At 39.6% G+C, this 20579-nt stretch overlaps 2 protein-coding genes across 4 annotated transcripts in view; one reads left to right on the forward strand and one right to left on the reverse strand.

The window, feature by feature from the left end:
- The first annotated feature begins 851 nt into the window (after positions 1-851).
- spag6 (sperm associated antigen 6) lies at positions 852-7787 on the forward strand. The gene is made up of 11 exons (XM_023416893.2): positions 852-1004; positions 1097-1192; positions 2548-2714; positions 3629-3812; positions 3936-4141; positions 5344-5517; positions 5646-5798; positions 5942-6133; positions 6460-6576; positions 6696-6841; positions 7319-7787. Exons 1-11 carry the CDS (start codon positions 980-982, stop codon positions 7380-7382), a joined length of 1524 nt encoding a protein of 507 aa, XP_023272661.1. The 5' UTR covers positions 852-979; the 3' UTR covers positions 7383-7787.
- Positions 7788-10045: 2258 nt separating this feature from the next.
- The window catches only part of pip4k2aa (phosphatidylinositol-5-phosphate 4-kinase, type II, alpha a), a 31298-nt gene continuing 20764 nt past the window's right edge, over positions 10046-20579 (reverse strand). Inside the window, exons 7-11 of one of the 3 annotated variants that reach the window (XM_023416895.2) lie at positions 19032-19139; positions 15573-15686; positions 14947-15187; positions 14561-14664; positions 10046-14458 (exon numbers count right to left, since the gene is read on the reverse strand). In XM_023416895.2, coding sequence (XP_023272663.1) covers positions 14378-14458; positions 14561-14664; positions 14947-15187; positions 15573-15686; positions 19032-19139 — 648 coding nt within the window. In that variant the 3' untranslated portion in view covers positions 10046-14377. Of the gene's footprint in view, positions 14459-14560; positions 14665-14946; positions 15188-15572; positions 15687-19022; positions 19140-20579 lie in introns of all 3 variants that reach the window. The other 2 variants (XM_023416894.2, XM_023416896.2) reach the window with 2 other exon arrangements.

Genomic DNA, 20579 nt, shown 5'->3' on the forward strand with positions numbered 1-20579 from the left:
TTTAAAAAGGCTAGTTGTTAGGGAAATTGTGGGGGGGAAATGTAGCGAAGACATCCAGCAATAGGCTTTGAAAAAATGAATCGCCTACCTTGCCACCTGAATCGGACCTTTAATATCTTTCACTCCGCTGTTCAGTTGTAGAATAACATAACCAAAATGTACAGTGTTATGTCTGTGTGCCAGATTGGACCTGTTTTTGTTCATAATTTTGAAATATGCTATTTGCTCATAGGCTTTATGCTGTTATCATCATTGCCTCTATTTTTCTTTTATCTACTTTTTTCTTTTTATACGATAGGGTATAATATAGGGTAGGCTACTATCAACGGAAAGAGAGCGTATAGTGTTTGCATCGATCGCATTTCAGTGACATTTTATAATTTTATAATGATAATGATAAAAGTCTACTTAGGCCATATCACTCCTGTCAAACTGGGTTGACAAAATGCTTACGAAAATAAGAACTCCTCCAGAGAGCTCATTAGAGGACACACTCCTCCAGCAGCCAAGTCATAAAAAAAAAAAATCATTATGAAAGTGTCAGCTGAACATCTACTCATATCTGGAATCAGCATTTGCTCTGTTTCTTTCTGAATCGGTTTGATTAATGATGTTGTGAAAGTGTGAGACATATCCGCGGTTGTCTTTCAGCGGGAACAAAGGGCTGCACTAACTGATCTGATGAAGCAGAGCTCTCACTCTGCACATATTTCCGGGCGGAAAACAGGAACGCATGTGCGGATCAGAGAGCAGCGGAGTGATTCATCTCAACTTAATAGACGATCTTCGTTAGGCGCTACAGAACGTTTGGGTTCCTGTATGTTGCCAAGGCAACACTTAACAACAACACCACCTAACCAGGACCTGGATACGAGTGGGAAAAACGCTACACTGACTCCTGTGATAAACTCAGTGTTTATTTCTGTAATTCTCGGTGTGAAAATAACTTTGTAAAGAGGCATTTTTCATCAGTGTAACAATGAGTCAACGACATATCATTCAAGGTGAGATTCCTGGGGTGTTTTGATCCATAAATCATGAGAATAAGATGGCGTGGCGTTTCACACTGAAATCCTGTTCTGTTTGTGCTTTGCAGTTTTCGAGCAGTATCAGAAAGCAAGGATGCAGTTTGTGCAAAGTGTTGCTGATCTGACAGCCAGACCACAAAACGTAGAAATCCTTCAAAATGCAGGTAAGAAACAAAGTTATAAATAAAGCTAGACAATGCAATTTCTGGTGAAACGGCGGTGGCGTTACAGGCTCAGGACAGCTGACAAAGGTCTATCTATTTTTCCTGACTAAAACTGTAGTGAAACATATTTTCAGTGAAAACAGACTGTAGGAGCAGCATGGAGCTGGACTTTGACAGCATTGTTAGAAAAGTGGTTGATAAACACCAGGGATCTAATCAGCTGATTTGAATCAGCTGTGTCTCCCCCTGCACTCACAGGTTGCCACTGTGATCTTAATTGCCCAGTTTGTACGGGATTTCAGTTGAAATATACCTCTCAAACTCAGGCTTACCAGCTTACAACTGTTAGATAGATAAATACCTAGACAGATGGCTAGATACTTTATTTATCCCCTAGGGGAAATTCAGGTGTCCAGTAGCTCATTAGTAATGATAATAATAATAGTTAATAATGAATAATAAACAATAATAGCTATATTAGTCCAGTTCATGAGACACCTCCTTTTGCTGAGGTGTTATATAGCCTGAGCCAAAGGAAGTGGCTCATGAACTGGACTAACATTTATTTATTATCATCATTATTACATATTTCGTTATCACATAAAAGTATATATATTCTCAGAGAGGAGAGTCTGCCGAACGCAGTGATAAAGAAGATTTGTCTCTTTGATACCAAAAATGTGGCATGTGCAACGATTTAAAAAAAGCCCTGCTTCATATTTTCCTCCTGATTTTTTGCTCTCATTTTACATTAGAGTGAATGGGGCAGTTGTATTAAAGAGGTCAAATTTGCCTTATTTCTGTCAAGAAATTATGTGTGAAGAGTGAAATTTGTGGCCGTGAGGACTAGTTAAACATGTTTTTTCCTTTTGAGCAGCTTTAAACCCTCTCATTGATGCCATCCACTCAAACTCCCATTATAAACTTAAAATGTGATAAATGAAAATCTGTACAAGATATCAAAAAGTTGAATTTAAAGTTAAATAGCTGAAAGTCTTGGGACCTGTTTAAAGTTTAAATGAAGTAGTTTAAGTTCAAACAGGGAAAGTTTTAGTGGATTTGAACATCGTCCCATTCATTTTAATTGGAAAAATATCCAACAAAACTTTAAATGTTTCGTAAATTATGAGACATATCACTAAAAGTAATGCCTGAATGTTTTGACGTTTGAATGTAGTTTCTACAACAAACAATGCCAAAAAAGTAAGCAGCAGAATAATAATAAATGGAATGTTTGGACCTGACAACAACATATAGTCAGCAGTCCCACCAATTATTATTATTATACGATTTCCTCTCCTCTCCTCTCCTCTCCTCTCCTCTCCTCTCCTCTCCTCTCCTCTCCTCACCTGCAGGTGTGATGTCCATGCTGCGTCCTCTGATGTTGGATGTGGTCCCCAGCATCCAGCAGACAGCAGCTTTGGCTCTGGGCCGCCTGGCGGACCACAGCGATGACCTGGCGGAGGCTGTGGTTAAGGAAGACATCCTTCCCCAGCTGGTCAACTCACTGGCCTCACAGAACGTCAGTAGCTATCTCACCCTTATACCTTGGACATGCACTGACTGCTAATTTGTTGCTCCTGGATATCTGGGGCTGGTGGCAGCTTGTCTCCACCTTGAGGAGGCTGGTGATAGAGAAGGAAGAGAGGGACAGACAGAGGCTGTCACCCTGCAGGGACTCAGGGTCAACCTCCTGAATGTGAGAGTGTGTTTTGGGCTAACTTGGCAGTTCGCTTGGGGGCTACTTCAAAACCTAAGAGCCCTTTACCATGAGTGCAACCAGGCCTTTGTTTTCTTTCTCTTTCTCTCTCTCAGCCCACTCAGAGGCTCAGAATGGAGGGAAACAAGGTTTAGTTCTTGTTATTAATGGGGCATCGCAGTGTCATATAATAATCTGCAAATCTGATAAGAATTCAGCTTTTGCTTCAGAATTTTATTCCACTCCAGTGCAACATATAGAAAAAAATTTTAAAAATGAATATATGTTTTATTTGCAGAGTTTCTAGAGAGTTTTTATAGTACATGAATAATTATACCATATATGAATATTTTCAATACTTATAATTTATATTTTACATTTAGAAGCAATTACTCTTCACACATACAGTATTATGTGGGTTCTATGAGACCTTAAACAACAAGAGATTAAAGAAAATGTCAACAAAACAAGGTTAAAGAGTCTCAGGGAAACTCTAGAATACAGGGGGTGTTTAAACAATGTAGTTATAAAATGAACTATTAAAGAAATATATTGAGAATTTTTTTTTATGCAGACTTTCATTTCATATGAGGTTTTTCATTTATAGAAAAATATAACTGTCCTGTTTCTCATTTCTAATAAAGGTGCAATGTGGGTTAAATCTTAAGTTTGAACTATATGAGGTTTCTGCAGGGCCATGGCAACTGATGTGTGTGCCTGTGTGTGTTTGTGTGCAGAGGTTCTATAAGAAAGCAGCAGCCTTTGTGCTGCGTGCGGTAGCCAAACACTCCCCTGAGCTGTCCCAAGCTGTGGTGGCCTGTGGGGGGGTGGAAGCCCTGGTTCTCTGCCTGGAGGAGTTTGACCCCGGGGTGAAGGAGGCCGCAGCCTGGGCTCTGGGCTTCATCGCACGACACAATGCATGTAAGGAGGATACACTGACATTTTTAGATTTCCATGATTTTTTCACATCTCTGTTTCTTGGTTCGTCCTTAATTCATGTCTGTGTCTTTTCATGTTTCCCACCCCTTTCCATGATCCATGCAGTATTGTCACAGTCAGTTGTGGATGCAGGCGCAGTCCCCCTGCTGGTGTTGTGTCTTCGGGAGCCTGAGATGGCCCTCAAACGCATCGCAGCCTCCACCCTCAGTGACATCTCCAAACACACACCAGAGCTGGCCCATACTGTGGTGGACACTGGTGCCATCGCACAGCTGGCAGAGATGACCCTCAACCCAGACGCAAAACTCAAGGTAGGCCAGCTCAAAGGAAAGTTTCAATTAGCAGCTGCTGGTTTTACTCAGCTCATGATGTATAATGGCATAAATGAAATAAAATTAGAGCTATTTTTCTTAATTTTCTTTTCTTTTCTCTATAGAATGTTTACAAGCTTTGTAACAATGCTTACCAAATAAAATTAATTAATACCTAAGACATGCATGCTAAATATGTAAATATGTAACTCCAGTGCCTTCTGCTGTTTTGATTATTGAAACCTAAGGCTTTTGAATAATAGGAAGTGAAATACTTTTCTCTTTGCATATAATTTTTCTGTCAAATTAAAGTAGGTTACTGTTATGTTATCACATAATATCAATTAATGATTTAACAGTACACTCTAAAGCAGATTTTTGGAAATATTTCTTTTTAAAAAAAATAAATCAAAAATAAATTATGTATATTATATATAATATATATGATGTATATTTTTTTCTTTGTGGTTTCTATTGGGCTCTGTCTCTTATCTAAATTATATTATTATGATTTTTTTTCTTTTTGTCCCCTTCATTCACCTTTTAACAAACCTCTTGCCCTTTATGCTTTCTATATGTTATACATTGTGATTTGTGAATTAATCAAAGTTATTTAAAAAATATTTATCTAACATAATTTTCTTTAAAAATTTCTGTCATGAATAAGAAACATTTTACATTACAAACTTTAAAATCTTAAATTACGGAGTGTAAATTACCATTGAACTAACTCAGCAATTTTAAGTAAACATAATGGATTATCAGTGTTATAAAACCTGTCAAGATGGAACAGAGTAATAAAATTGTATTGACATTGTAAGGATCCTGCAAGTGACACAATCATACAGAAGTCAGGTTTCTCTCAGTCTTGGAAAATGAAAATCCTGGAAACATGGTGGAATTTGAGTAAAAAGTGGCAACTAGTCTTGAAGGCAATTCCTTGAAATTGAAAGAAATATTTTGGCAACGAATTAGAATGTTAAATATTGGCATTTATGGCAGGTAGATTTTATAACTTAAAAAAAACAATTACATGTTCAATTTAACTAAATTAAAAACGTACAAGTGGAGCTAGCTAAAGTACAAGATGAAAAACTGTGACATTTCAACACATTTGCAGGAAAACATGAAGTTAGTTTATGTTTCAAAAATGTGATTCATGACTTCTGGAAATATTCAGACATGTTTTTGTCTCCATCCAGAGGCAGGTGTTCTCAGCCCTCAGCCAGATCAGTAAGCACTCCGTCAGCCTGGCAGAGATGGTGATAGAGGCTGAGATCTTCCCTGCGGCAGTGGCCTGCCTCAGAGATCCAGATGAGTATGTCAGGAAGAATGTCACTACTCTGATGAGGGAGGTGGTGAAACACACGCCAGAGGTACTGCACACACACACACACACACACACACACACACACACACACACACACATACACACAGACACACATACACACACACACACACAACAATCAGTCGCAGGAAACAAAGTGTCCATGTGTGTTTCCAGCTGTCCCAGGTGATTGTGAACTGTGGTGGCATGGCAGCAGTGATCGATTATCTGGGCGATTGCCATGGAAACCTGCGGCTGCCAGGGATCATAATGCTGGGATATGTGGCAGCTCACAGTGAGAGTCTTGCCATGGCTGTCATTCTCTCCAAGGTGTGTATGTGTGTGTTTGGTTAATCTCTCTGTCATGTGACAGCTAAAGCCAACCACTAAACCCAGAGACATTCCTTCAGGTCCAGTATCTAGGTCATATTAACCGAACCAGTCCTGTTGTGCTGTGTCCTCCTGTCCTGCAGGGGGTGCCCCAGCTGGCCCTGTGTCTGTCTGAGGAACCTGAACATCACATCAAGGCGGCCTCAGCCTGGTCCATCGGCCAGATAGGGCGTCACACGCCTGAGCATGCGAGGGCCGTGGCCACAGCGAACCTGCTGCCCAAACTGCTGCAACTCTACATGGATGCCAGCAGCTCAGAGGACCTGCAGCTTAAAGTAAGAGCTGCTTTGCACTGAGGCTTTAATGAGACTTTGAACAGCGCTAACGAAGTGATTTTTTTTTTTTTTATCACAACTGAAATCAAGGTGAAACTGCGTTCTCAAAAACAAAACTTTTGGCTAATAGGTTTTTTATAAAATTCTATACCGGGTTGCAAATATTTGATCAGCTCATCGGCATCGGTAATAGAAATGAGCCTTTTCTTGAATTCTTAGTAAACATTTAGAAAGGATAAGAGATATCACAGAGATATTTTCAGCCACAGGTCAGCTGGGATTACGGGAAAAGGGTTTTTATGACTTTCGTGTCCTTTTCTTTTCAGAGTAAGACTGCTCTGAAGAGCGTTCTGCAGAAGTGCACCCACCTGCCTGCTCTGGAGCCCCTCCTCTACGATGCCCCGAGCAACATCCTCAAACATGTCGTGTGCCAGTTCAGCAAGGTGAGCGAGTCCACGATCTGCATTTTCAAATCGAGATAAATGTCAGTTCTCCCGAATGTTTGCGATTCAGATCACGAAGTCATCTGTGTACACCCTGTTCTCCCATCCTCCCGTCAAAGGTGCTGCCTCATGACAGCAAGGCTCGCCGTTTGTTTGTGACCAGCGGGGGACTGAAGAAGGTGCAGGAGATCGAGGCTGAGCCTGGCTCTCCTCTCCAGGAGTACATCAACGCGATCAACAGCTGTTTCCCTGAAGAGATAGTCAGGTACACACGGGCACGCTACCGCACATCTAAACCCTTGCGTGTGTGTATGTGTGTGTGAGAGAGAGTGAAACAGTAAGAGACGTAAATAGTAATGTTGGAATGACTTATCAGATCACTTGATCATGTAGACTCATGTCAGAGCTGTGCGCTGACTCGGATGGAACTGTTCACACCTTCACTATCAGCTGAAACTATAACCTATTAACTCAATTCTGTAGCATTTTTCAGGGCAACAACATGCTTCATTTACATAATGATCACAAATAAAATGAACAGCAAAAACACGGTTATTATTAATTATTATAATTATATTTAAACTATAATTAGAATCAAGGTTTTATGTGAATAGATCATTTAAATTAAGTTTCTAAAAGGTGGAAAGTAGAAAAGTGAATTCAAAAAGCATAATTTGCAGTATGAAACACAATAGGCCTATAAGGTATTTACATTGTGTGTATGTTTGTGTGTTTGTTTCAGGTACTATTCCCCTGGCTACTCTGAGGTCTTGCTGGAGAGGTTAGAGAACTACCAGCCAGTCTGAATCCAGTTCACAATACACATCCTGTTATTTGATCACATGCAAAACCCTGATAGTAAATTTATGATGTTTTATGTTCTTTTAAGATGTTTTCATCTTTTATATTATACTGAGGCTTTTTCACCTTTAAATGCATGTTGATAGTGACTACAAGTGCAGCTTGCATTAGGCCTGAGTAGGATTCACACCAGCATCATCACCTTATGTTGTGTAAGAGACTGAAGATAAAATAAAATAAAAAAGCAGCAGCCCAACCAAATGTCACTTTTAAATGCTTTCCCACACTTTAAGTTGAGGTGAAGAACTTTATTCTCACATTCAAACAACTTCTGCACTTTCACAACCAGTGTGACATTTCGTTCTATTATTCTCTTATGCCAACTATAGAGAGGTCAAAGGTCAGGTTCATTGTCAGAGGAGCAACCCTAGAGGTGGTAGGGAATTAGTACGTTCGAATACACTTCAGCAGGTTGCTGACACATGGATTTGAGTCTCCTTGTTTTAGACCAGCTCCCCTCACAGAGACATATCTGGATCATACACATCGTTTTTCATCGCAGGGTGACTGCTGCGTGTTCTCCTGGTGTTTCACGTCGGGAAAAACCGAACAGTCTTGTATAAAATGTTTTTAAAACAACATGTACAAACAAACAAAAAATCTCAAATAAAATATACCATAGATTAAACGTGAGATAATGAATCGCTTTCCGTCTCTGCTGTGGTTTGTAGGGGTCAGACTGCCCCCTGGCGGCTGTGACCTCTCACTGTGGCTCAGCTGTGTGCGTGTGTGCGTGTTGTGTGTATTTGTGTGTGTGAGTGTGTGTGTGTGTGAGTGTGAAGCAGCTGCAGCGCACGTGGCCAGCCGCTCTTTGTTTGTTGTCTCCGCTTCTTCCTCACATCGCACTGACGGTGCGAATAAGCCTCCGCCTCTCACCCGCAGCAGCGGAGACGTGAACACGCAGCTGCCGCCAAACCCCTCCTCTCCAGGAACCTGATTTTATTTCCATATAGGAACAATCCCTGTCTCTTACGGTCTGTGGTGTGCGTCATCTTGAAATGCTGTTTTGTTCATAGTAAATGTCACAAGTTTCAGAGAAGCAGAGCGGCTGTCCGTTCTAATAAAAAAAAAAAAAAAAATCAAAAAAAAAAATCAAAAACGGAGCTCATATCCGGCCTATTTATTCCCGCGTTTATTGTGGTAGAGAACAAAAATTCACAGGCTGCAATGAATGTTTAACATATAAACAAAGCAACATGATCGAAAACAACCTAGCCTGTGTATTTCTCCTTATTTCACTCTGTAGGATACAGCCGTGCTACCTCACACAGCCCGCTGCAGAAACAAGAGTCTTTTCTCTCCTATCACTTTATTCTTTATTCTAATGTGCTGATGTTGATGTAAAGTGGAAACATGCGAACATTTCGTTAAAATGAAAATATTTTAAACAGCACACACTCATTTGTGAGGCATTAGACACTAACAAATATAGGCCTAATGGAAATGAGTTATTGGGATGAATCCAAATACTTTTAAATGTGTAAGAAATAATCTACTCAGCAACTCAGACTTAGGTTGAAGTGCTTCAGGGTATTTTTCACTCCAGGAGATAAATCAAATCTTTTTAATTTTATTTATTTTTTGGAATCGGTGAGTGACGGGCAGGAAACGGTGTTGTGCTCACTGTAACAGTAAACCCTTTTGTTCGAAATTAGAAAATCAAATAACACACTGAATGAATATTTCTGAGTACTAATAACAAACACTGTCATAAATAAATATGTTGTCATGGTAATAAAGTCTAAATATGGATGATATGTTGCGTGCGTTGGACAGTAACAGTTGGGTTTCAGTCTCCTCAACGACAAAGACGCAGAACAAAAAGAAAAGACTTTAAAAGTGGTCAGTTTTCCATTTGCAGACTATTTCTTCTTGTATTTGAAACGAGTTGTGTGTTTGGGTCACACGCGCTTTAATCATGTCCATTCTTGAAATCACACTAACCTGTTAAGATAAAGCTGTCGTGCGAAGTGTGATTTGATTTTACCCTGCGCCATATTTATCGGATTGTAATTACGATCTTATACTTTTACCACTTTAACTTTCATTGTCATTTGTTTCATGCATGTCCGAATCAGAATTCTTCTCACTTTTTTGAATACAGATCATGTTTGCGCTTTTTGATCTTATTCCACGTAATCATTAGCCAAATTCATGAATACTAAACAAAATAAATACGTTTTAAAAAATCACCTTAAGATTCATCGCTATTAAATCTAATTATTTGCAACATATCAATAACTTACACGTTGACAAATTTATATCCTCAACTATCATTTATATATATTGATAAATTGCATTACATTAAATCAGCAACAACTGGGATGAGATGGATTGATGCACGAAGTTAATAACCTCAAGAAGTAAGGTCTGTTTTGTTTTTTTAAGCCAACAAAGATATTAAAAGTAAAAGAATGATTAAATGGTGTCATTTAAACCCTGCAAAGCTCATGGAAAAGTAATTTTCTTTTTCCTCTTTCTTTGTAGAAACCGTTGAATAGATCATCTCAAACATACAGTTATTATATAGAAAGAAAATGAAACGATGAAAGAATAAATATGGAACCTGGTATTTTAAACAACAAAGAACAAACCATCAGAGGTAAACTTTGAGTTAAGCAGAACAAGTGCTTTAATTGGTTTGAGTGAACGCTTATGGAATGGAGTGTATTATTATCATCATCATCATTAAATGTGAAGAACAATAAACATACAACATCATTTTGGCCTTTCTGCCACTGAAAGGGAACTCTCACCAACCATTGTCAGACAGCAATGAACAAACACACACACTCACATACACACACAATGATGCTTTAACCAATGCTTAAGTCTTTTAGAAGGAGTCTAAAAGTACTTGGGGCTGTTGTGAGGCCAAAGCACAATCTGCAGGGAAGAGTTTTCCTGGCCTGGCGTGTGTTGACTTGACTTCTGCATGCAAATTCACTAGGTTCAACTATTTTTGAGCACGTCAAACAGCTATTTCTTGTCCAAAGATTTTTTGAATTTCAATTTTATAGCCAAAAGGAAATTTCACCAACTCTGCAAGATCTTGCCTGGCCTCCAGATATTTGCGTTTGTAATTTAATTTTCCCTTAACACTTGATAAACCACATGAACACAGGGCCGTTTCCCACAACTTTGGACATGTTCACATATGAGCGATGCACATCTCGCTCCATCTCCAGGTAAGAAAAAAAACCCCAAATAAAAACAAATTCAGTTCAGACACATTACACGATACACAATGTTCTTCAAGCTCATGTGGGGTAGTTCTGACTGCTGGAAGATGCTTTTGGCAAGTTAACGCTGGCAGCAGGTTGACTGTTGGTTGGGGTTATTCATGAGAGAAGTCATGAAAGCGAGGACTTATTCATTTCAAGGTACAGCAGCAGGCCGCGTGTTATTATTGTCTTTAATTTGCATCTGTTAAAAGTCTGGCATTGCCTTCCGTATATGATATCCAGAGTTATTATTCCAAAAACAAAACAGAAAAAAAAACCCCACTCTCCCAGCATGCACTGCTCTGTTTTCGATGTTTGCTAATGTTGGACTACAGCAAGCTCCAAGGGCCAAACAGAGCAAAGCAGACTAGAAGTTGAGTGTGTTCCCTCATTCTGTTTTCCTTTTGACACAACCTATTTACATTAATAGCAAAACAGCCCATTTATAGTGAAAGAACACGGAAATATCAACTAACCGCTTACTCAGGATGAACTATCAGCTCATAATCTCCCCGATAAACAGGTGATCTGGGTTACACCAAAAAGATGGAGGGAAGGAAGGAAGAGAACATTAACCAGTTTCAGAAATGAATGGGAGTTTTACTTTATAGCTAAGTGAAATCTTGGACAAAAACAACTTTAAAACATCAAATTCCTGAAATGTGACTGCATCTGTGGTTTGTGGGTAAATGTGATGAAGATGCTGACAGACTCCTGAGGTGGAGGGGAAGCCGTCAGTTAGCGAGGACGAGCGTGACAAATCACAATCACAACACATGTACTCCACAATGCACTTCCACACACAAACGTTCTTTATAAAGGCAGGACCAGCGCGACCGAAGAAGGGATAAATATCAGCAGACACCAACTCCAGTCCGAGGAGAGGGATAAGGATGCCTGCACACACTGAATAATCAGAATGGTGGATCTGAATGTACAGAACTGAAACTGATCCAGCATTTTAAAATTTAAGACAGCTATTCACTTTTTTTTTTGTCAGTTAAAACACAATCATTAGAAAGGTTTTGTTTAACTGACTGAATAACATGAACAAATCTAAACACAGAGGGGTGCTGGAGTTGAAGGTTGAGCAGGGCGGTTAGAAATAAAGTTGGAAACAATGCATGTCAAAGTAAACACCCTATTATTAAAATAACCTTTTACCTTTGTTTTAAAAAAAGATTACAAAATATAAAATTAAATAATTTTGGAGTATAAAGGCACACATCTTGCACAGTGTATACAATGAAGAACAGTTATTTAAAGCATGGTAGGGAGTATTTTACGCTGAACAGCTCACAAATGTTAAAGTGGAGGGACACAAAGAGAACCTGAACAGCCAGCAACACAGACTATAGAGGGCGAAGGAAACTTAGTCCTGTGACATGCAATTTTTTTATGACTTTTTTTTTTTTTTTAAGTACATATATATATATATATATATACTAAGCATTGTATCAATTCAAGCAGTATCATTCTTCATTTACCACAGCACCATCATTCATTCCCATGGGTGGCTCCTTTTTAAATACAACTATATTTCATGACTAAAATCCAATGTAAAAATATAAATGTGAATATAATCTATGATATCTAAACAAACATATTGTGATGGAAGCTTTTTGCATGGGTAAGAATAGTCAAGTAGGACGACTTTACTTGTTTTAGTTGGTTAACCAGAGAACGTCACACGCACAACAACTTTTCTCACTTACATACATGTATATTGCATTTCCCTTATTAAGACCATGTCAACTAATTGGGATCATGTTCGTAACATTTGGTTCCTTTCCTCTTGTGCAAAATATACAAAAAAACAAAACAAAAACAAAACTCCAACAGAAACAAAAAATTATTACCACGTCAATTCAGAAAACCGCCAAATTCGAACACAGATAAACCACCTTTAAAAATGTCAACAATAATAACACAACAATGAATAACAGACTCACAGCTGAGGTTTGAGAAGAGAACAATGCTGAAGGTGTAAATGACTGAACAACATGTATCTTTACATCTTCAGCTTCTCTTTCCAACCTCCCTCCTCCCTGTCCCCCCCCCCCCTATACAACTTTTGAACACTGACACACACACCGTTCAATATCACTGGGTGTGTGCTGGTACGATGCTGGAGGTAAAGCGTCTTCTGTTTTGCCCTGAACGCACAAGCACAGTCACTCTGTTGCCTGGTCCCAAAGCCCACCACGACATTACTACAGATCACTTCTATAAGGATCGGAAAGGTGAGTTCACAAAAGCCCTGTAAACAGAACTCGTCTCACGTTCCCTGTTTAACATTGCAGTAAATTCTTCCCAAACAGTCCCTGTAAGTGGTACCCATAGATGAAAATTGATTGAGGAGACAGGATTTGAGATCAGGCTTCTGAGATTCAATTCTAAGAGAGCTGAGTTCCTTTTCCTCTTTGTTGCAGCACATGTAACAGAACAAGAGCTCCTAACCTCGAACAACGAATAAAAGTGCAACATTTTTTTCCTATTTTACTCATAAGGTGCTGATAGCAACAGAAAGTTAAGGGCTGCTGATGTTTCAATCTGACACCCTATACGAAGATATAACAAGGAGCGACTTACTCTTGATCGCTATAGCCACAAAAGACTTCTGGGTCATTTCCTGTTACAGGAACAGAAACCATGACTAACTAACAATGCCCAATATATTCAAAGTGAATGCAAGAAAATGACACTAGAGAGAAGCTGTTCACTCGAATCCCTCTTCTTCTCCTCATTTTAAAGGTACATATCCTTACCTCAGTCGTTCTTAATCACTGTACATCACAACAAAGCAAAAGGGACGAAGCACTTAGAGACACTGAAGTGCAACTAGTGCTGAATACAAGCATTACAATTTATTGCAGCAAGTGAATTCGTCTCAGCTAATGAGAAGTGTTGGTTTGAATGAGTGGAGGATAACCCAGAAGCTCAATTCATCAACTGTACACGAAGGAACGGGAGGGGAACGTGAGGTCTTTAAAGGGTGGGCGATGGAGGAGGAACCAAAACAGGAAGATTTGTTTGGCTGAGTACTTGTATAGCATTTGGTAGGGGTCTGGCTGTTGGCCTATTGGAAGACTGCTCCCTACTTCCTGAAATGAAGCAATTGCATTGGGCGAGGCTCAACATAAACTTCCTCTTTACATCTCACTCAAGCCTTGCTTTGCAGGAGGGACCTTGTGCTGTAATCTGATCTCTGCATTCCCCTTGGCCTCACACTTTACCACTTCATACCCTCCCCAGCCTCCCCCTGAGCCTCATAAGGGAAAGACAAATACAAACATTAAAATAAAGAAATGCTGGATGTTATGTTAGAGGCAATAAAAAAAAGCCATAGTCCCACATAAACAACCATGCAGACAAAACATATTATATTAAAAAAAATGTAATGACTAGAACACTTGCTTTCAACACCCTTATCATCCAAAGTATCACATGAACAAAACTCAACAGAGGAGAGGTTAAATGTAAACGAATGATCTTTTTTTTTTTTAGCTGCAGAGCGTGGCACCCCACTGAAAGAGAGAGAAAAAAACAGGGAGGAATGAGGAAAATGGATGAGGGAGAGTGATACAAAGCCATCACAGCACCTTATTAATTCAGCCTCTCGATGGTTTGTCTCTCCGTCACTTTTCTTCTCCGCCCTACTCCCCACTTGCCCTCCCTTTCCCATGTGCCTCCGTGCCCCCTGTTACTCCTGGAGGCTATGACAGGATAGTGGTGATGAAATCATAAAACCTCTTAGAGTACTGCTCTGGGTTCACTGTGGAGATCTCCGCTCCAGCCTGCAGAGGGACACAGAGACAGATGACATTCACTGCATTTAGTATATTTGTCTATAGTGTGTCATTATTTGACAGAAATAATTCTTGTATGCAACTACACACCCCATGTTTGACAGTCTTGGCGGCGTGGGCAGCTTTCTTCTTGGCATCATAATGCTGCAGGATGTCTATGACAGCCATGAAGTAAACTTCCTTCCTGGGAGCACCTGAAGTTTAAAACAAATGCACCATAAATGAGAATCTATATATCTGCACAGCAATGCCGAGAAAGAAAATCCGCTACTGTTCAATATGACAAACAAAATCCTTGAGAGACTTTTGGCTGCAGCAGGCCTGACAACAAGAATAAAAACAACACCCAGTAGGGGGAGCTCTCAGTACTGTATTTATTATTTTTTATATAACTGTTAAATACAACCCTCACACAGCAGGGGTTGTATTTAACATTGTGCCATAAGCCTGAAAAGCACATGCACTCGGCTACTCACTCTCATTGCTTTTGATGGCGTAGACATCAATGGCAGGATCGAACTCTCCAGGTGACAGAGGCTTGGTGCTGTCCAAGGTGTTGCTGGGGCTGTCGGGGGGCGTCCCAATGCCCCCTCCGTCACTCTCCCCCTCCTCCTCAGCCTCATTGTCCTCGCTCTCCACCTCCTCCTGCTCAGATCGCTCCACATCGTGGATCCCCACCAGCAGACTGTAGTCCATGAGCTTCAGCTGGGCCAGGAACTGAGGACGATGGAAGAAGATAGGTGAGCACAGGAAATAAAAGCATGTGTGAAGATGGGAGGAGAATAGATAGCAAAGAGTAGAAAGGAGGGAAAGTTGAAAGAGTGGAGCCAGAGAAAGAGGAAATGCATTAAGCATGACAGAAAGAGATTACACTGTGGGATGGGTGGGCTTTATAGCTAGACATCCTGCCTCAAAATATTTATAGATACATATTTTATGCATATATTTATTTACAAGATACATATTGCTACATTAAATAAATTCAAAGCGATTGACAACATAAGTTGCCAAGCTAAGTAAATCTACCTGAACATTTTGATGATGTTCACACTGAGCTATCAGAAAACCATATTTTCGGTCATATGTAATTGTGAACACATACCTCCACATCTTTCCTAAGCTTCTCCAAGAACATTTTCTTGTTCTCCTCGTTGATGTAGATCTTCTGCCCATCATTGATGAAGTCATTGTCCTTGTAGGTGGGCAGCTCCTTGGCCTGCCCATTAGTATTGGAGATTAGCGACCAAATGAAAAACAGTCAAAACCACGACACTAAACTGTTCAGACCTGAGAAGCATGGTAGACCTGGGCAAAAATGTGTCAGAATTCTGGTGCTTAAATCAAGTGATTTTAACAAATATCAGTTCATCCAATCGCACAGTTTGAATCCTTAAATACATTTCAATATCGGTTGAGCTATTTGACAAAATGGTCAAAAACTGAATAGGAAGAAAAGATTTACGAAAAGCAGTAACACTAGCATCAGCGTTCTTCATCCTTTTTCCCCAGAATAAACATTAACATTTTAACATACTGTATATGTTATTCAACAGTACTATAAGATAGCATATTGCAATCTTGTTCAACTGTAAAAATCGGGGGGTATTTCAAAATGCATGATGACAAAGATTAATCCTGATCCTAGAAATGAGTCATGTCAACAATGTGTTTAAATGTATCTTCCTGACGAGACAATCCTGCATGTTGAAATACCCTACTGACATAATGAGGCTCTGAGCCTGTGGTTTGTTAGATAAGCCTGTCTGATTCAGCCAAATACAACATATATTACTGGTAAAATGAGTTGGCCAACAAAGTACAGGCAGTCTGTGCAAACCAAGGCTGACCTCTTTTCAAGCTAAATGATCTGACTGTATAAAACAGTACATGCAGCATGCTGACAGCAGGGCACAGATCCATCCGATGCACTGATTTACATATTTTCCTTATTGTTTATAGCGAACTCTATTCACTTCTCAGCACCGTGAAACACAGGGCACTCAGTATTTTTGTGACACAGGTTTGGACATTTTTGCATTAAAAATGCATCTGGTAGATCTATACACTGTCTGAAAACGTCCAACTCAAAGCCATGAAACATCCTTATTAGCACTGGGCTGGACACCGAAAAGCATCCATTTTTATCAGTTCAATCAAATCAATAGAGTACATTGTTCCTTAGACAATTTATACAAACCATGATCATCTTAGATGCTTTTCGGAAACCAGACTGTGGTTTGCAGCTAATATAAACTATGTCTTATTGCTCTGTAAAGCCAGCTTTCTGACGGATTCCCACTATTCAGCCTACAACCAGAATGTAGCAGTTTCCTATTTAAATGTCTATCTACTGGGATTAATGGTCTCCTAAACCAGGCTGCAGAACTGCCAGCAGTCTGTAGGGGGAAGAGGTGTTATGTGAGTGGGAAAGAGCCTAGTTCTGAGTCACTGAGAAAAAAAGAGAGCAGGAAATGAGGTAACAGGGCAGCAGCAGCAGTTTAGCTACTACAGTGTTTCTATGGTAGCAGGAGAAGAGCAGCAACACATAACAGCACTTGATAGCACTAGAATGAGCTTGGACAGCACACACTGACACACATACAGTACATACACAGAATACACCTTTACACATATGAACACATGAATACATCTCACAAAATGGGACATTTGAGCATATATATATACAGACATGGACCTCCAATTTGCAATAAATATGGGATGAACAACTTGCTAGACTGAATATAGATGTGACATAAAAAAAGTAAATGGAGGACACAACGTAAGGCTGACCCCAAAGAGAGAACATGACCTGAAAGCATTGTACAGGCCTGTCACCTAAACTGACAGCTCAGCTCGCACATTCATCCATCTTTCTCCAAATCCATTTTCAACTGTCTTTCATTTCCACGCAATTGTCATTCTAACTGGTTCACTGCATCTTACACTTTCTTCCAGTCATGCATAGGATTCCATTTGTTGGCCTGTTGCTGATTTTCTCTATTACAATGACTGAGATGAAATGCGTCTGACTCTTGAGTGGTAAACTGCATTTAGGTAGAAGAACAGAAATACATATTAGAGGTAGGAAGAAAGAGCGGGTTGTGGATGAGCCAAAGCTGTGTGACTGGGGAATTCCTGCCCAGGTTTAAAAAGCAAGTCTCATTTCTTTCCTTTCATTTCTTGTCTCTCATCAGCTGGTTGGAAAATGGTTCTGGGCCTTTGACAATGTTGATATCTTTTTGTCTCAGAGCAACAAAGCTGTGCCTCTCTGTAGGATTTGTTGTATGAGAACATTGGGTTGTTCCTAGACCGTTGTATCCAGTTACTGTATGTTCCTACTGATGCTGTCAGATGCAGATTAACGTTCACCATCAGGTCTGTTAAAACTTTTGTGGAATACTTTGATCACTTGCAGATCAAATCAGCAGATTCATATCAACCACGTCGACATGCAAGGCATATGAAGCAAGCACTTCATGTGTTTATTTGGACAGTTAAATGTGATTACACAGTCTAAGCTGTGTAGCTGATTTCAGTGTAACTGTTTGGGTGTGCGAGTACAATTTGCTCTTTAAAACAAAACTTTTATGGCGAATGTAAACTCAGCATAAACAATAAATCAAATGTGCTTCAAGTAGTTTGAACCTAAATGCGTTTGTCAAATGTTGCATTAAAGCCAGGATATCTAAAGCCACTGTGTCAAATGCTCGACAACTGTTTTGGGAAACACAGGCAACACTTTGAGGACACAGGGATATGCATTAAGGACGCAAATACGTATCTCTGAAGGCTGTGGATATTCTAAAACCGGAAAAAAATAAATAAATAAAAAAATAAATTACAGCCCCCCTCCCATCCCCAACACAAGCCTGACTCATCTCTTAGACTAGCTTTTAACTAATGTCCTAAGGCACCTGCTCATCCACTTACAAAACAAAGTGCAGTAGGGTGCAGGACATGGAGCCAGGAAATCATTTCTGCACTATATTGCTCTTAAGGGTTCTCTTCAACACAGACAATTATTAAATGTTGCTTTGAACTTTTCAGTAACTATTCTTCACTGGTTTAGAGGACAAATCATAATGTGAACTTTATGTCCTTATTACTGCTCTAGTCAGCACAGGTTGGTTAATGTCATTTGCTTATGAATTTGCACTATAGAACATTTTGATTTTCTGTAACTCACTAGTATATATTTTCTCTTTTCATCTCTGGCTCCTGATTGTTTTTTTTTTTTTGTGTCCCTCCCATTAATGCTGCGGCCTTATTCTTCCACTTCTTGCTCTCCAGTGTTTCGGATACATGTAGGTGCCGTTGAGTGAATGGTGGGAACAAAAATGAACCGTCTGGCAAACTAAAACTGAACTTGCTGACAAGTTGAGCAAAAGGTGGTTGCAAATGGATGAAAATTGTGAAAAATATGGCCTTGAAATAACTGTGTATCAGCCTGGAGAAGACGAGGAAACGAAAATGCTCGGCCGTACAAAAAATAACAATAAAATAAGATTGGTTTAATAGATCATGCCTGGTATATGAGCCCTGGTTCTCTTACATCTCTTACGTGTTTCATGGCGCAGTAAAAGCGCGTGGCAATCCGCAGTGTTTGCAGCCTTTGCTGAACGTTACCAGATTTGGGCCGCGGGGGCACATCCTCTGGTGGGGGCGGCTGCTAGAAAAGGGGGAGCGAGGGAGGGACGGTGGGGGAGAGGAGAGGAGAGAAGAAAGGAGAGAGGAAGGGAGGAAGGAAGTTGGAAGTAAAGGCAAAGTGTTTAAAATGTAACAGAACACAATTGTTTGTTTCAAATTGGTAGAGGGTTGGAAAGGGCATCAACGCGAAAGATCCATATGACCAGTCTAGATGTTTAGAATATTAGATAACTTTACAATGGCTGGGTAAAGAAAGTGTAGATCCGTGTCCAACAGGTTTTTTCACTGACAATTTAATTTTTGGAATTATACTATTTTTATTATGTATTAAATCTTAAATTAAATTTTAGACTCTGTCCCGAAAAATGATGACTAACTTTCTTAATTTAAGAATTGTAATTTATAAATGACTCTGGTCTGGCTACACTGGCATTAAGACTGGTAGAGAAAGGAAACAGCCTGGTAATGCTACGGGATACTAGGAGCTAGAAGCAGAGAAAGGAAACAACTTTAAACTAAATTGCATTCTATGAACCTGTGTTCTGCCAAACATCTATTCAGGTGTGGTACTATTTCTATGAGCTTACAATACTGGATAAGGGACTACTAATAAAATATCAAGGCACTTCACACTCAGTCATACACATTAAAGCCACGTGCCCCCAACGGAGATACCAGCCGGCGCTGGTGTGAGGAGAGAGAGGAGAATAAACAACAAACAACTGTAGCAGAACGCTACTGTGCAGAGACCTAGAGGAGACACAGGAGATATTCCACCAACAAAGGACCAGAAGCTATTTAATAACATACAAACACAACCTCTATATTTTCCAGGTCACGAAAACATTTTTTTTTACTGCGAACGCAAAATCTCCTTCACCAGTGTTTGCTAAATGGTGGGTCAGTGTCCTAAAAGGGTCATAGACAGGTATTTGTGCTTAACCACAAATAAAATAAGTATGATTTGATGGGGTGAGTAAGGCCAAATTTGCCTAGTTTGGGTTCTAGTTAAGATAATTTGAAGAGTAAAAAAACTAAAATGTAAACCCACTGATCATTTGCTGGGTAAAGTGCTGTACAATAAGCTATGTCAGAAAGACAATTGTTGTTTCATTACCAAAACCCTGGGACAGCAGCTACAAGAACTGCAAAATGTATTTTATAAAAAAAAACCCCCCAAAAAAACATGTATGTGGGTAGAAAAAAAACAAGTCCACAATGTGCAACAGAATGGGGGCTGGTGTTCATACACATTGGAATGTGTTAGAAATAATGTAACTTCAAAAAAGATGCAGAACAACATTATATACCATGCAGATGCATGCATGAAAGGGAGACGGTCATGCAGTCAGGAGAGAATCCTGCCATGCTTGTTGTTTGTGTGTGTGAAGCAATTTATATCTATAGATATATATATATATATCTATTTATATATATATATATATATATACACACACATATA

Source organism: Seriola lalandi, unplaced genomic scaffold (assembly GCF_002814215.2).
Source record: "Seriola lalandi dorsalis isolate HSWRI2012SDOR001 ecotype SW California unplaced genomic scaffold, Sedor1 jcf7180002054570, whole genome shotgun sequence".
Lineage (NCBI taxonomy): Eukaryota > Metazoa > Chordata > Actinopteri > Carangiformes > Carangidae > Seriola > Seriola lalandi.